Genomic DNA, 16,715 nt, shown 5'->3' with positions numbered 1-16,715 from the left:
TTATATAAAAAGGTAGGATTAAAGATAAAATATGATTATTTGATACTCTCTCTTTTCAATTAGATGACACAGTTCGCTTATTGAGAGTCAAATTGACTAAACTTTGAAGCTAAATTAGATTAGTTCAACTCAATATTTTAAAATTAAAATTTAGATATTCAAAAACTACACAAAAAACTATAAGTTGCAATTTTTCTCATGTAAATATGACAAAAAATATATATTTTAAAATGTTGGTCAAATTTCACACAGTTTGACTCTCGATAAGCGAAATGTGTCATCTAAATTGAAACGGAGGGAGTAATAAAGAAGGGCAAGATGAGAGAAAAAAACAAAGTAACGACGCGCCGACACCAAATAGGTCGTTGCATAAAGTGACACTTTTCATCATTATGTAACGACGAATTTACCCATACAATACAATAAAATTCAAGTAACAACCAAAACAAATATTGTATTTAAAGTAACAATACGATACAATATAACAGGTAACAACCATTCAAACAAGCTGTAACGTTCTATACACTTTCCTGAGGGTTTAAATTCGAACAGAGAGCTTGGATAGCATAATAGCATCGTTATGTTATGTAAAATAAACCAATCTTCTGCTCAAATCCTCAATGGTACTAATTACTTGATCAAGTACAGGACATGTCAAAACAACAACAGTTACAACAACAATAACCAATTGGCAATTACAACAACAGAGCAAACACCTGGAACATGTGAAAGAGGTAACAGCTGCTACTTGGGAAGTACCTAATCTAACCAGCATCACTGGCATCGTAACATCATTTATCAATCCAATCTTTGAAAAGAAGCATCATATATAGAGGGACATTAAAAGCTGCAACAATAATAATTATACTTAATGTCCGCACCAATCTCCTAATTACCATCTTTGTCTTTGATTTGTTTGTCCGAGGCTGTGCTTTTACCGCGGCATCTAATCCTATATGTAAAGTCACATCCGCGGGAATTGAGGCATCCGTCTCTTGTGCATTAGGTTTTCTGGCAACTGACCGCATGACAGCATTACCCCTGCATTGGAATAAAAGGCATTTAAACTTTTGCAAAGCAGAAAATTATATTTCTTCTATGAAAATTGACCACCAAATAATTTACAATAAAGAGGCACCACATAGAGTACAGAAGAATGAGAGCCATTGTACTGAAGTGGCCATCACATGGATAACTTTCTTATCATGCAGAAATCAACAACATAAAATCAAATTTTCTGAAAGAGAAATATTGAAGGACTAGCATGATTGGTATACTCCATCATTGGCAGTAGACTTATACACACAGATTGTTACAGGTACGCGGGACTTGCTGTAATGCACAATTGGATGTGTTCATAATCTAGGAGGCAACATCGAGAAGCTTGAATGAATGTACAGAGTAGGAGCTACACAAGCATGCTTACATAAATGGAAATTGTTAATAGCTGCAGTTCATGCAATGAGTAGTCCTCTCTGGCAGAAACTTACCGTTCTACTGAAGCGCCCTCTCTTGAGCAAGTAGAAGAAACTTCAAACGTTTTCTTTATGAGGTGCATTGATCCTTCTGCATCCCAAATTTCCTCATATTCATATATCTCATCTTCGCTTTTCAGTTTTGTCCCACCTCCAGAAAAGCTAGAACTAATTAGACTTCTTATGTTACTCAGAAATCCACCAAGATAACACGGAAAGAGCACCCCATTTGTGGGCCAAAGGACGGCAATAAGAACGGTCATGACAAACAGCACTAGATACCTGACACATCAACAAACAAGCTTTAAGATTATAAGAAACAAGGTTCATAAGATAAGTTTTTTTTCGTTTCGATATACTGAATTACCAAATATAAATGTATGTCTGCACAGGGAGAAAGCAAACTTTGGTGGAAATTGCCTCCTCTGGCATTGATCCGGCCGGTAAGATATGATTACTTGCAGATAATAGCATGAAAGATGGAAAAAGATTTCCCATCTGCCAGCTTATGGTCCCTAGAGTATGCTGCACAACATTATCAATCAAACACCATCCAGTCAATACAAACTACTTTTTCGATTGAGTAAGGTATGATACCTCTTTTACAGAACCATATTTGGACCTGTGGGTTACTGTACACTGATCATGGTCATGCCCAGAAAGAATTAGTGCCTGCAGAAATTCAAATTAAGCATCCAGAAATCGCTCTTTCAACTATTGCATAGAAATTTCTTCTCTTTTAATTTGCTATTTTCTTCTGGACGTGCATCATAAAAAGGAAGGAAATACTTACAGGTTTGATGGACTCAAGCAGGTCATTTGTTCCGTTTTCAGTAATATAGTTTTGATATCTGCAAATGGAATTGTAACCAAGTCTGACATAAACATCCATGCGTACAAACACGGTAAATCCATACTAATCCACTACAGTGAGAGTAAGAGCTTACAATATTTCATTATCACGAGCAGCACGGTTGATTCTCTGAAATAAATATATGTAATTTTTTATTATAAATATGAGAGATATGTTCATTAACCATATGACAAAAAAAATCACAATTTTCTCCTCAAAATAGCAATAATCAAACAGAAAAAGAATATTAGAGAGTGTTTAGGTTCTTGAAACTCTCAATAAGAATCATTTAGGTTCTCGAGACTCAATCGCTTAACTGGAGAGGAATGGTACATGAATGGCGGTTTCCAGACGTGGAAATCCTTCCACTATAAATAGAAAAAGCTAAGTTTTTTTTTTGATTAAGTTTTTCAAAGAAAGGCTAAATGTTACCTGATTAATGATTGATGATGAACGATATGGACCACATGCAGTTAGACCTGGCCGATACAATGGAATATGAGTCAATAGAACCCTTGGATTAGAAGATGGATCTGCACAGAGAAGAGCAAAATGAGCCAAGGGTCTTACATGTAAGCCAAATTTAAAACGTAGATGGATAGTGATTGGCAGAACATACGCTCTGAGACATTTTTGACAAAATTCCATGTGGCAGAGGTTACATTGTTTTGGGGATTCCCTGGAGACAAGATATCTTGCTGTGAGTCTTTTCAAAATAACAACACCATGAATCGAACCAACAGTCTCTGTTTCATGCTAACTGATAGGAAGAAAAGCAAATCATTGAGGTGGTGTTTGGTTGAAAATTTCCGAAATTGAGTTTGCCAAGAAAAAGAAATTGAACTTTTTCAAACACCTTTTTTATCCTTTTGGTACCAGAAGTTGCACCCATGAAAATAACTTTCTAGCAGTCTGAAAAGAGATCTATGGAACCAATTACTGCCAGAACTAATGTGAAGATGAAGACATGAACTTGGCATGACATTGTAAAAAAACTAAAGATAAATGAATTAGCATTTTTTAGACACTACATTGGTACATAAAAAGGATTTAAAGGAATTGGGAAGCACTGAAATAAGAGAAAGAGAAAAATCAGGCTACTGTACTCTTGAACACTCAAATATGGATGATACAACATGGACATTGAAAACAATGAGAAAAGTTATTTTTTCTCTAAACAGTAACTGTTGAAGTCCCCAAGTTTTATATACTAAAAAAGAGATCCAAATGAAGTGCAGATTGTGAAATTACCATCCAAGGTTTGTGCATCGATTGCGACGAAATCTACTTTTCCAGCTGTAAATTGATAGTTCCTTGCACCAAATGCTCTCTCATAGCGTCTGATAACCTGCATTGTGATGTACACAGATAAGAACCGAAATAAAATAGGAGGATTGACGATTAGACTGCTAAATGGCTGACATATTTTGAGCATGAGAATCTAAAGAAATCATTTACTGCAAAAAAAAAAAAAAAAGATAAAAACATCCAAGATATAAATGTCAGAGACTGGGAGTAGTGTCTGGTTCATTGCTGACTGGACTATGCAACTTACCAAGCTCCCTATGTCTTAAAAGGTGAAGATACGCACCTTTCTCTTCGCTGGGAAAGGCAACCAGCATCCCTTAAACTATAGGTGTTAAACGGGCCGGGTCAGGCCGGTTCCGGACCGGCCCAGACCGGTTAAAACCGGAACCGGCCTGGCCCGGTTAAAGGGGGCCGGGCTGGGCTGGGTTAGGGGGGCCGCGCGGGTTGCTCCGTTTACTTTTTAAATACCGGTTACCCGGACCGGTACAACCCGTTAGATGAACAGTGCCGTTAAAACGGTTAACCGGCCCGGCCCGGACCGGCCCAGACCGGTTTAATGGATAAATTTTTTTTTTTTTAAATTTTTTTTTGGGAGCTTTACATACCTGTCTAATTTTTAAAAACATAATAGAGGTATATTCTAGTATAAATATTTTATATCTNCTCTTCCTCATTTCTTCACTCATCTCTCAATTCTCATCTCTCAATCTCAATTCTCAAATCTCAATTCAAGTTAAATCATGCCTCATACTTCTACAGTGCGCTCATATGTTTGGCAACACTTTGAGGTGGTAGAAGAAAATGAAGAAGGTCATAAAGTAAAGTGCAAGAACTGTGGTCAAGTCTTAAATCTTCGTTCAGGTTCTGGCACAGGCAGTTTAAGGAGGCATATAAAGTATTGTCTTGAGCGTCCTCCGGAAATTCGTATTTAAGATTTTAAGACAATTTGTGTTATTTAATATTATTCATCGTATTTATGCTTAATGTTTTAGTTTGTTAGATTAATTTGAAGTATTATTAATTTATTATGCATGAAAATTTAGTTTTACTATTTTTTTGTTAATTTACTTTTTAAATGCAAACTTTAATTTTGTAATTTTGAAAAAAATATAGCACTTGCAATTTATAAGTGCAATTTTTTCCCATCTTCCTTGTATTCTTTATATTAATACAAAGTATTAATATAACTTACAATAGTTATACAAAATACAAAAAAAAAATTAAAAAATACACTAAACCCGGCCCGGCCAGGCCCCCTCAACCCGTAATCCTTACGGTTCAATTTTTACCCGGATGAACCCGAACCCGTTAAACCCGTTAAGCCCCAACCCATAACCGGCCCGGACCATAACCCGTACGGGTCCAAAAAAAGCAAACCCAGCCCGGCCCGGCCCACCCGTTTAACACCCTTACCTTAAACAGTGATGCAACTGATTTGCAAAGAACAACAACAACAACAGACCCAGTGTAAGTGGGGTCTGGGTAGGGTAGTGTATACGCACACCTTACCCCTACCTTCAAGAAGGCAGAGAGGCTTTTTCCGGTAGACATGCAACTGATTTGCAGATAAATCAAATTGGAAAAGAAGAAATCGATGGCCATCATGATATGTAAAGACAGTCATCCCTTCTCCAAAAATGAAAGATTCATAAAGCTAAATGTGAAAACTTCCTTATTTAAGAAATTATATTTGAAAGAAAAATAAAAATAATACTGAATATTCTGCTTCTTCTTTTTTTATCAGGTAATACTGAATATTCTGCTTCTTAGACCAGGCCTGAGCAATAAATGCACCAAATCTGTATGTCAAAGTTTCCAGTATACAGATCTCCATCAGGCAAGTGACATCACAAAATAGCTAGAAGCATGATTTTGTCTTATAGCTTAAAACCTTGAACCCTAGTAGCAAACTACAACTTCTGGTCAGAATCATAAGTTGGCTTCTATAGAGACATTTGATGCTCATTTTAACAAGCACTGATACCACAGGCATTGAAGTTTCTTTGGGTTTCTTTAAGCATCTATAAACACATTCCAATTTACCATCAACAGCAAAAAGTAGATGACCATTTCTGAATATTCTTCATGTTATGAATAATCAATTAGTTAACTGTACTGAGTAATCGGATGATCATCACTGCATTATTGAGTTCAGCCACCCAACCCAATGAACTATTGAATTATCCCAGTTATTCAACTTTTTCTGCTATAGATGATGCTGTTGTCTCCGGATCCTCTCAATGTGAAAACATGGCACTCATCAGAACTTTTGGTTGTGGCCCTTGTGGAGAATATGGGTGGGTCAAAATCCCTTTATAATTATGATCAACATGGTAACTTGCTACAGGCAATCATGGACATTATTCCAGCAATTTTACAGTATCTAGGACTCTAGAAAGACAAAGCTCACGACTAAATTTTAAAATTTCCTAGCGTGGTAACTGAGCTCGCGCAAGCCGGAGTTCACCAAAAAATATTTCTCCGATATTCATCGTACAACGATGATCCATTACATAATAGGTTTGTTTCATGTAACATTTTAGAAGAAGATTCATTTCCATTCTTCCAGAAGCTTATGAGTAATTGATACATGATAAGAAATGGGATATGAAAAAGTCAAAAAGCATATTAAATTCAATTTAGCTTAGACACTCAAATAATATGTTCTGAGTATAGAACTCTATCTGAACAATTAACACACCTCTGGCATATGCGAGTGAAAAGCAGCATACCCTATATCATGGTTTCCAACAAGGTAGTAAAGCTTTATGTTTGCAGTTTTCTCAAGCATGTCAATGTTAAATATATGCTTAAACCGGCTCCAGGATTCCTGCCATCTATCAAATTAAATAAATCAAAGCTCAAAGCAGAAGAATAACTGGAGAACATTCAGATAGTTTATGTATGAAAACAACTAAAACATGAATTTTATAGAAGGAATCAACTAATAGGATTGGGACTTGAATTAATCCAAACAATAATGTAAAAAGGGGAATGCCGTGGGAACTTGTTTATCAGAGCCAGGTTTTGATCTTAATCCAAAATTAGTTTAACTTTTGTTTAGGAGAGACCTTCAGGCAGAACATTAAGCATATACAACTTAGTAATTAGTACTTACTCTTCATCAGACAGAAAAGGCCCACCATCAAAATAATCACCTAGGAACAGAATCACATCTGGTTTGAAAGGAAAGATAGAAGATAGGAGTGCCCTGCGCATATACAAATCTGTATAGAACTGAGCAGCTTCAAGTGCAATGGATTTCGGGGCAAGATGAAGAGAGGTTCTATCCATGAGCTGTCAAAATGTAAGATATCTTGTGAATATGAAGTCAAAATCGCAAAGCACAGAAAAATTATAAAGATATGCACAGTAAAGCCACCATTAGTTTCAAAAGGAATACCTGAGGATCAGTAACAACAGCAATTTTCACATAGTCACGTTGATGATCTACTCCATCCCTCTAAAATCAAGGCGAAGAAAGGTTAGTATGCCTGAGGGGTCTTTTTTATTTTGATTGATGGTATAGCAATAATAATCTCCCCACAAAATCCCACATAGCATAGTACAGTGTTTGGTTGGCTGCATAAGGAAAAAACAAATCCTCACATAACTAATACAGCATTTGATTGGTGTTATTAAGCATAACCTGTATTAAGTTATGCAGTAACTTCTGTATTATTTTATACGGGATAGAATGTAGAATAAGATGCATTAGTAATGCGGGAATTAAACTATTTAAAGACAAAAATACCCTTTTAGTGGAAGTAATTCATGTACAAGAATCTCTTTATTATTGATTGCCGCATAACAATCTATTCAGTAGTAATCACCACATAATCAATATTTGCATTATAATCCCCGTACAACTATATGAAAACCAAAAGCAGCCCCCCACCCCCAAGTGTCCTACTATGCATTTTGGCACACGCCAAGCAGGAAAAACTATTACAATAGTTTTTGCACTGAAAAAAAAAGCTTGAATATCATTTTATTTGTTTGAAAGGAGGAAAAAAAGAGGTAATATCGATACCTAAATATTAATCCGAATTGACATGAATCTCAATGACAATGAACAAGAATTGACAATTGGTAACGTAAGTAAATATAGAATACGCGTAATCCCACAGAAGGATTTCTTTTTATGAATTGTTCATTTTAAATATTCAGTTTAAATAAGTTGTATCTTGCTCAGACCAATAAATAGAGCTGAGGTTATAGTTAAAGCCGCTAATAGAAAACCGAAATAACTAGTTATAGTAAGCATGAAGGGGCTAGATTAAATGAAATATGTTCTTTTTTATACATATGATTAAAAAGCACTTACCTAAGTTTCAAATTTTTCAAAATAAAATAGGAGGATAGGCAAAAATCTCAATTTCAATGCTTATGAAGGGGACAAGCCATTAAAATGCACATACGTTAGCACTGAGATAACTAAGAAGTAGACTTCATTAAGGGGAAAGTTACCAGCAATACATGCCTTGAGTCTTACAAATGGGTATTATGAAACTTCCCCTATCTAGAGCTATCAAAATTATTGCTCGAAATTAACCACAGAAATTTCCTCAAAAAGGTATTTAGCATACAAAGTCCACCACTCATACATGTACGTATAAGTTAACTTCCCCACAAGAGTCAAGACTTCTTAGCTTTCCTTTCAATTTTTTAAACAAGCCAGCCTTTTTTCAAAGCTGGATCAATCAGGAGCCTTTGACATGCTTGGAATCTCAATGAGTACGCAAGAATGAAAATAGATGAATGCACAACGAATACAACCTGTATCAACTGCATTCATTCGCATAAGAATGGACCTTGAGGTGAGGATTGCCCAAGCCATATAAGGAGACCAAGGACCTCAAATCCCTCCGATGTGGGACAACTCAACTCCCCCCTCACGCCCAGACCTCTGGAGCGTGGACAACATAAATGGGGGCCCAACATCGGTAACAATAATTGGGATGGGTCTGGCTCTGATACCATGATAAGAATGGACCTTGGGCCTAACTCAACCCCAAAAGCTAGCTTATGAGGTGAGGATTGCCCAAGCCATATAAGGAGACCAAGGACCTCAAATCCCTCCGATGTGGGACAACTCAACACACAGCAAATATAACCAAGACGAAATACAAAAATATAGAAAAATAAAATGCTCTAATTGAGAGTCAAACTCAAGACCTCCGCCTACTAAGTAGGCGATCTAACCAACTGAGCTATGTGAGCTTGTTGCTCTCTTGTTTCAGTTCAAAACAATTGATCTCTTGTTTCAGTACTACAGGTGGATTTTCTATAAAATTAAAAACCATGAATGGTAATTTTCTGAAAGTATAGCTACGAATGGTAAATATAGTATATATGTTTGCTATGTTGTGTAATTTTTCCATGATACTATTCACTGCTCCCAATAGCAAGGAAGCAGTGCATAAGTACAAAATGGAAGGCAATTTAAAGATGATAACAGTTGACAAGGTGGGTTTAACTAAATTGCAGAAGCTAATTCAACAGATCAATTGGGAGCATAAATTTCTTGTCAATTAGTAAACTGAGTAATATCCTGATCTAAATTTATGCTGCTTCAGATGAATTAGTCTTAAATCTAGCTAAAGTCAGTGAATTCTTATACATCAAAGTTTCGAGCTATAAAGTTAGAATAGTACTTCAGCTTACCGCGGAAGGAAGAGGATGAAGATGATGCCAAGAACAGGACCAAAGATAAGGCACCCAAAATGCGAACATCTCGCCATAGAGGAGGCTCAATGCCCAAATTAAGCTAAGAAAAGCTGCTAACTTCAACATTTCTTCTCTTCTTAGTTGATTGGATCAATTAGTGGTCTCTACTTCCATTTGTTAACTATCTCGTAGATCCTAAAGTAAAAGCTCATAGAACTGGACAAGTTTTGTTGTTAACCACTTGACTCTTACCCGTTAATGGTGATTTCCTTTATTTTTTTCATTACTTGTTATTTCCCGTTTGGACAATACTATTTAGTTAGCAGTTGAAACAACCACTATTGGAAATTAAAGTTGAAATAAATAAAATAGATATTAGATCCGTAACCGCCACAGAAGCCAGAAAAGGTTGAAATAAGTAAATATTATATTTGGATGAGTTTTACTTCAATAAAATTTGTAATTTATGAGCGAAAATTATTATTTCACTTGAAATACTCCTCTGTTCTCAAACAAAGTTGTCAATAGCAAGTTTTTATCTCAAGTTAAAATTGAAATGAAGTAGTAATAAACTAATTATTAATTATACGAAAGTTATTTCAATATTTGTAAATAATATTTGGTCTGAAGTTATGTCCTAAATAATAGAGTGCGAAGTGTAAAAGAAAGATAATTGTGTAAAGTAAGTGTTAATTTTTTAATCTTTTTCGAAATAAAAATTTCTATTTTAACATCTTGTTATTAAAGTATTTGACTCCCCATTCAACAGTGTCAATCCAGTTGATGAAGGGTGTAATATTATTTGTGCTGGATAACGTTTTAAATTATTTGAAAATAATAAATAGTTTGCTTACTATTTATTATTTATTCTTTTGGCAGGGCTTATATTATTGTTCATTTTTATAATAGAAATAAATGGACATCTTATCGAAAATATTTTAGTATGTGATGTAATAAAAAGTTTTATCTTAAGATGATCAATGTTTTAAATGATTAAAAATCTAATGAAGTACTTATTTTAATAAAGAGAAAATGGAATTCGCTTAAATCACATCTATATATTATCAAAAGGAGAGAAAAAAGCCCTCTCCTGAAGCCTAGTAGCTACATTATAATTAGCCATACTTGATGTATTAACTAGTAACTAATTCAGCCATATGGCATCACCAGAAAAAACCATAGATAAATTATTTCTTAATTAATAATAATAAATAACTAAATAAAAATATTAAAAAGTTTAATAAAATATCTATCCATATTTTTATAAAGAATAATATGGTACTACATAATCATAAGATGACGAATGTAGATTTTTAGGACAAGCTCCAAAAAAGTTGGAGTTTAGTTATTTTATAATAAAAACGAAAATGAAAAAAATAAGAAAAAAGAACTGTCCGTTCAAATTGAAGAATAGTTTCAAGTTAGAATTTTTTTAAAAAAATTGCCAATTCAAGTAACGAATAAATAAACTTACTCACAAGAAAAACAATAAAAATTGTCATAAAATTATAAAGATAAAAGTTATTTGAATTTGAGATGAGAAAGTACACATGTAAAAAAAAAAAAGATGAGCAAGTATCTTTTAAATTATAACGAGAAAATTCATGCAAATAATAGAATATAACTAAAACCATAATAGATAAAGTCAAAAATAAAAAGATATAGAAAAATGAATGACTTTCAAGTAAAAGAGTAATAAATTAATAACAAAATGCTTAGGAGTAAGAAATCTGTGTTATATTAAAGGAGGTAATAAGCAAGGACATTGAATCTAAAGGCAAACTAATAAAAATTCATATGATAATGCAATCATACTGAGCAACGAATAAATCAATAATGATAGTCGAGGAACAAAAGAAGAAAAAATGGCATAAAATATAAAATGATAAAATGTATTAGAATTTCAAATCAAAAAGTGTTTTTGAGTTTTAACGACAAAAACTATACTTATGTAAAATATCATGTAAATTAAATCTTAATAGATAAAGTCAAAAATAAAAAAATATCAAGTAATAAAGCATAATTTTAAAAGATAGTTGACTTTAATAATTAAATCTTAAAAATCAAAATTCTAATAAAAAGTCAAAGGAGAAGAAAAGCTTAATTTCTTGGCATATAATACAAAAATAACAATTAGTTAAAACATTGGTAGATTATTAACTAAAAAATTAAAAAATAACTTTTTTTTACGAATTCAAATGAAGATGTACAATGGAAAAAATGTTTCAAAAAAAGTTTTAGGAGTAAAAAAAAAATATGTATCTATATCAATATAATATTAAAAAGAGATAATTACAAAAATATTCAGTCAAGTAACAAGCTAATAAAACATCATAATAGCAAATAAAATAATAATCAATATAGCATATTATATAATAAAGAAAAGTGAGGAACTAAACTTTATTCGATGGCCATATGAATCTTTTTCTAATTTCATCGATTTTCTTATTGGGCAGGTTTCACTGGATAAAAAAAATTAAAATTTAATTCAAGCAATATGATATAATATGATCAAACAAATTAGATCACACAACATGATTTATATTATCTGTACATCGCGCAGGTGCTACACTAGTAATAAATTAAAAAATGCTTGCATGAAGTCCTCCTCTCCTTCAACCACGCGCATGCATCTATTAACGTTGTGTCATGACCCAGTTCTCTTATAGGCAGTGATGGTGCCTAGTAGGGGTGTCAATGGATATTTGAAAATCGACTAAACCGACCGAACGGTGCACACCGAACCGATTTTAGGTTCTTTTAAAAAATTCGTAGGTTTTTGTATAAATCTATAACCGTACCGATAATTAGGGTAGGTTTTTTATTTTATAAAAGTAAACCGAAAAAGTACCGAACCTTACCGAGTAAATTTTATATGTGGAAAATATATTTATATAGTAAGTTTAAAAATAATAAAGCATTAAATTTTTCTTTGGGCCTTGGAATTATGAAAACTGTTACAAGCCAACAAGTAATTAAACTCAAAATACTAATTCCTAAACCTATTATGCTAGCTACTTCCACTTAAACTAAGGCCCCGTTTGGCCATGAGTTTTGCCAAAATAAATTTGGAATTTATTTTCAAAACTCATGTTTGGTCACAAATTTTGCCCATATTTTGGCCAAATCCCAAAATCAGCTATTGAGTTGATTTTGGGCCAAAATCCCAAAACTTGGGAAGCTTATCATCTGCCAAACTCAAAAGAAATTAAAAACAAAATATGAAAAACTTTTGACATACCATGCTTATCTTGAAAAGCTCACTGAGCAATTCAAGAAAATCAGTTTTTCCAAAATAAAGTTGGAAAATATGTTTTGAAAACGTATGTCCAAACACATTTTCATCTACAAACCAAACTTCAGCCAAATCAGATTTTTCAAAATAAATTTGGGATCTATGGCCAAACGCTAGCTAAGTTATTTCAAGTATTTGTATTAGCAAGACACAAAGTATTCTAGCGATTATGATTAGCAAACTACAATGTATTGAATATGTTTCCTTTCATTAATTTAGATTATCTTTTTGAATATTTAATCTTCTATAGACTTTATTCTTGAGTCCCAACTTGGTTCATATCTTTCCACTCGTATGATTTATATTTCTTTGCTTTTACCTGGTTGCTTTTACGTTGCTGTAGAATAGTTGATGGATCTATACTCTAGCCATCTTTCATGTTTTTTTTAATCATTACCCTTTAAACAGTAAAAATGTCTATAGAGTTTTGCTAGGTCATATAAAAGAATGTATGTTACTGCATTCTATGTCTACTGGTGAATTTTACATGACATTTTAAAAAATACCGAAAAATAACCGAACCGTATCGATACCGAAGAGAAACCGACATGATTGGGACGGTTTCGAAAAGTCTAATTTCGGTTATACATGATAGAATAACCGAAAAAATGGTATGGTATAAATTTTATAAAATAACCGGCCGAAACGAACCACTGACACCCCTAGTGCCTAGCGCCGCCGCTTGCAAGCCAACAGTGAACTAACCACATGATTTCCCTTTTTAGTAGATTTTCAAGTAATTAAACTTTCCATAATTAAAATATTTAAGAAACAACAAGTTTAAATAAATAAAACAGAAGCAGCTGAGTGCAATCATCGCCATAGTACTAATCCAAAACTACAAGTCTGCTAGTGTGTGCCAAGACCTGGTGTCACAAGTGTATGAGCACTAATAGATTATACAAAACTCTAGCTACTGTCTGAAATGAAAATAAACAGAAATGAATGCAAAGGAGAGACTCTAGGTGCTATGGGACGGCTCAAGCAACTCACCACTAGGCCTCCGGGTATCAGAGATGCGTGCCGATGTGATCTCCAGATGCACCTGCCTCAGATTCTGCACGGTCAGTGCAGAAGTATAGCGTGAGTACATAAACAACATGTACCCAGTAAGTATCAAGTCTAACCTCGAAGAACTAGTAACGAGGGCTCGACTTCGACACTTACTATGTCATTATAATATAAATACAGAAATTTTAAATGAACATGGGTTATGTGAATAATAATAACTCATTAACAAGCAGGAACAAATAATTCTTTTACAAATCAATAAATTCCAACTAAATTTTTGTCATTAATAATTATAACCTCATACGCCACAAAATAATATCAAGTATGATTAGGCTCCTAGTATTAATAAGCACGATTTATGTCGTTGTACGACCCGATCAAGAATTGTTGGCCCAAGTTCAGATGAAGTTTTGAAGATTGACAAAATAAACTCAACCATGAACCAGGTCCATCATGTGAGACATACACAGTGTTGATATATTTATTCATGTGACAGACGTGTCAAGATAAGTCTCAAGGGTCAGCAACAATCAGTAATAATATCTTCAGAGTTGATCGAAAAGGTTGCATAGGATAAGGAGTTGAAGTCTCCTTATGTAAAGAGAACTACATCGGGATCGAGGATAAAGGATTGGAGTTTGAAGTGTACTAGGACTCGAATTTGATGAAGGATCGACAATTCGAGTTTTAATCAAACTCTGATTACTAACTCTATAAATAATAAAGATTGTTCTCTTTTACAGGTGATTGCACATACGCAGAAGTTAAACTAAATTGAGAGCAAAAGAGCTAGGCGAATTTCGCAAGCAATTTATGTGTGATTCAAGTGTGCAAATCTGAAGCTACATGAACCAAGAGTGAAGAACCAATTCCATTGTGTTTTTCTTTATTTCTAGTTCAATTGTAGTTAGGTATTTCATATTGTACCTTTCAGCTTTATCTAGAAGCAATTGTAATAGTTATTTGAGTATTCAAGTTAGAGTTAACTTGAAGGTGTCGCAACAGTTGAGGCTGTGTGCTACACTGGGATTAGAGTTTAATCATTAGGCTTACAAGAGTTTGTAAATGCTGTTTTTGGCTCAGTGATTTTAGTGGAAGTAGGTCGTGGTTTTTTCACCTTTTGAGCCAGGTGTTTTCCACGTAAAAATCTCTGTGTTCTTTATTTTATGCACTCTTAATTCCGCAAACAGTTATAGTAAGTATATCTAGAAGAACCAGGTTCTTCTAGTGCGAAAATTAGGTACCACACAAATCACCCCCCCCTCTTGTGTGGTATTGACGTTTAGAACATCAATTGGTATCAGAGCAGGTTATCCTTGAAGAGGCTAACCCCTTAGGAAAAGATCAACATGAGTTCACCACCTGGGAACTGGGAAGGGCAATCCACTGCCAGGCCTCCACTTTTCAATGGTCAGTACTATTCTTGGTGGAAGAACAGAATGAGAGATCACATTGTAGGGGAAGATTATGAACTTTGGGACATAGTCACTGATGGTCCCCTAGCAACCACTAAGAAGAATGCTGAAGGAATTGATGTGCCAAAAACAAGGGTTGATTGTACTGCTGAGGACCTGAGGAAGTAGGAGAAAAATGCTAAGGCCAAGAAGTGGCTTGTATGTGGTCTAGGACCAGACGAATACAATAGGATCCAAAGCTGTACAACTGCTAAGGAAATATGGGACACTCTGCAAGTGGCTCATGAAGGAACACCTCAAGTGAAAAGATCAAGAGGAACACTTCTTTATTCTCAATATGAGAATTTTACTATGAAGGAAGGAGAAACTATCCAGGAGATGTATACTAGATTTACCACTTTGACAAATGAACTTGAATCTCTTGGAAAGGATTATCCTGGGAAGGAAAACAATGTTGAGAAGATTCTGACAAGAGTTCTGCCAGTCACATGGGAAAGCAAAATCACTGCCATTCAGGAATCCAAGAACATTGCTACTCTCAGACTGGATGAACTAATTGGAAATTTAACTGCCTATGAAATGAGGAGACAAACCATGAAGATGGATACCCCCAAAAAGGAGAGAAGCTTAGCTCTCAGAATTGCTGAAGGTGCAGATTTGGAAGATGATGAAGTGGCTATGATCACTAGGGATTTCAAGAAGTACCTGATGAGAGGAAAGGGTTCTTCAAGAGGTACAAACTTCAATAAAACAAGAGCTCCGGAGAAACAGACCAATGAGGGATGCTACAAGTGTGGTAAGACTGACCACATGATAAAAAACTGCCCTCAATGGGAAATTGAGTGGAAGAAAGAAAGAGCTGAACGAAGGAACAGGAAGAAGGAACAGGTTCAACCAAAGAGAAAAAAAGGTTCAACCAAGGCTATGGTTGCTACTTGGGGAGAAACTTCAGATGAAGACTCAGAAGATGAAGCCGAGGAGGAGCAAGCACTGATGGCCATCGGAGAATCAGATGATGAACAAGAGGTAAGTATTCTTCATCTCAAAGACAAGATTAAGTTCTCGTCTAAAGAAAGGCTGGCTGAGCTATTAACAAACTTCATTGATGAGTTTGAGATAATTAATAATGAGAAGGCAGTTCTGTCTAGGGAATGTGTGATTCTGAAAGCAAAATGCAAAAGTATAGAGTCTAGGGCAAATGAGAGTGATAACAAAAATGTTGAGTTGAAGAACCAGGTTCTTGAACTTGACAACAGTGTCCTAGAACTTAGGTCTGAAAATCTGAAACTGAAATTAGGAACAGGAAAAAAGATAGCTGATCACACATATCTCACTCTAGAAGAAAACTTGGGAAAAATGAAAGATGAATTATACAGGAAAGATGAATTCATGGAAGTTTTAAAAGAAGATCTAGGGAAGGTAAAACATGAACTAGACAGAACTTGCAAGTGGAACAAAGCTTCTGATGCTCTCTCCTGGTTGCAAGAGCATCACAGCAGTAACAAAAGAGGACTTGGCTATGGGACTCAAGCTCCTAAATGGGATCCAAAAAGCAAGTACCTCACTCTTCCTGAAAATAAAATCTGCACACACTGTGGTAAGACTGGCCATTACAAATATGAATGTAATGCAAAAGAAAAGGCCAGTCAAAGAAAAAGCTTTAGTTCAAGGAAGCCTAAGCTGCCTAG

At 34.6% G+C, this 16,715-nt stretch overlaps 1 protein-coding gene across 1 annotated transcript; it reads right to left on the bottom strand.

Moving 5' to 3' along the window:
* Positions 1-428: 428 nt before the first annotated feature.
* Positions 429-9,609, bottom strand: LOC109213322 (uncharacterized protein C630.12). Its single transcript, XM_019377103.1, has 13 exons — positions 9,304-9,609; positions 7,040-7,099; positions 6,755-6,933; positions 6,338-6,473; positions 3,580-3,676; positions 2,948-3,007; positions 2,761-2,861; positions 2,423-2,457; positions 2,269-2,326; positions 2,073-2,147; positions 1,843-2,000; positions 1,491-1,757; positions 429-1,041 (listed from the first exon to the last, which is right to left on the bottom strand). Exons 1-13 carry the CDS (start codon positions 9,430-9,432, stop codon positions 792-794), a joined length of 1,605 nt encoding a protein of 534 aa, XP_019232648.1. The 5' UTR covers positions 9,433-9,609; the 3' UTR covers positions 429-791.
* Positions 9,610-16,715: the final 7,106 nt, after the last annotated feature.

This window comes from Nicotiana attenuata, unplaced genomic scaffold, assembly GCF_001879085.1.
Source record: "Nicotiana attenuata strain UT unplaced genomic scaffold, NIATTr2, whole genome shotgun sequence".
NCBI lineage: Eukaryota > Viridiplantae > Streptophyta > Magnoliopsida > Solanales > Solanaceae > Nicotiana > Nicotiana attenuata.
Note: the sequence above shows the minus strand (reverse complement) of the source record. Positions and strands in the feature narration are given on the sequence as shown.

Bases quoted from the DNA above. Each gene is read 5' to 3' on its own strand.
- LOC109213322 (XM_019377103.1), bottom strand. From the start codon at position 9,432: ATGTTGAAGTTAGCAGCTTTTCTTAGCTTAATTTGGGCATTGAGCCTC. The intron at 6,934-7,039 runs GTATTCCTTTTG...ACATTTTGACAG, and splicing joins CTGTTGTTACTGATCCTCAG to CTCATGGATAGAACCTCTCT. The intron at 1,042-1,490 runs GTAAGTTTCTGC...ATTCCAATGCAG, and splicing joins GAGGGCGCTTCAGTAGAACG to GGGTAATGCTGTCATGCGGT.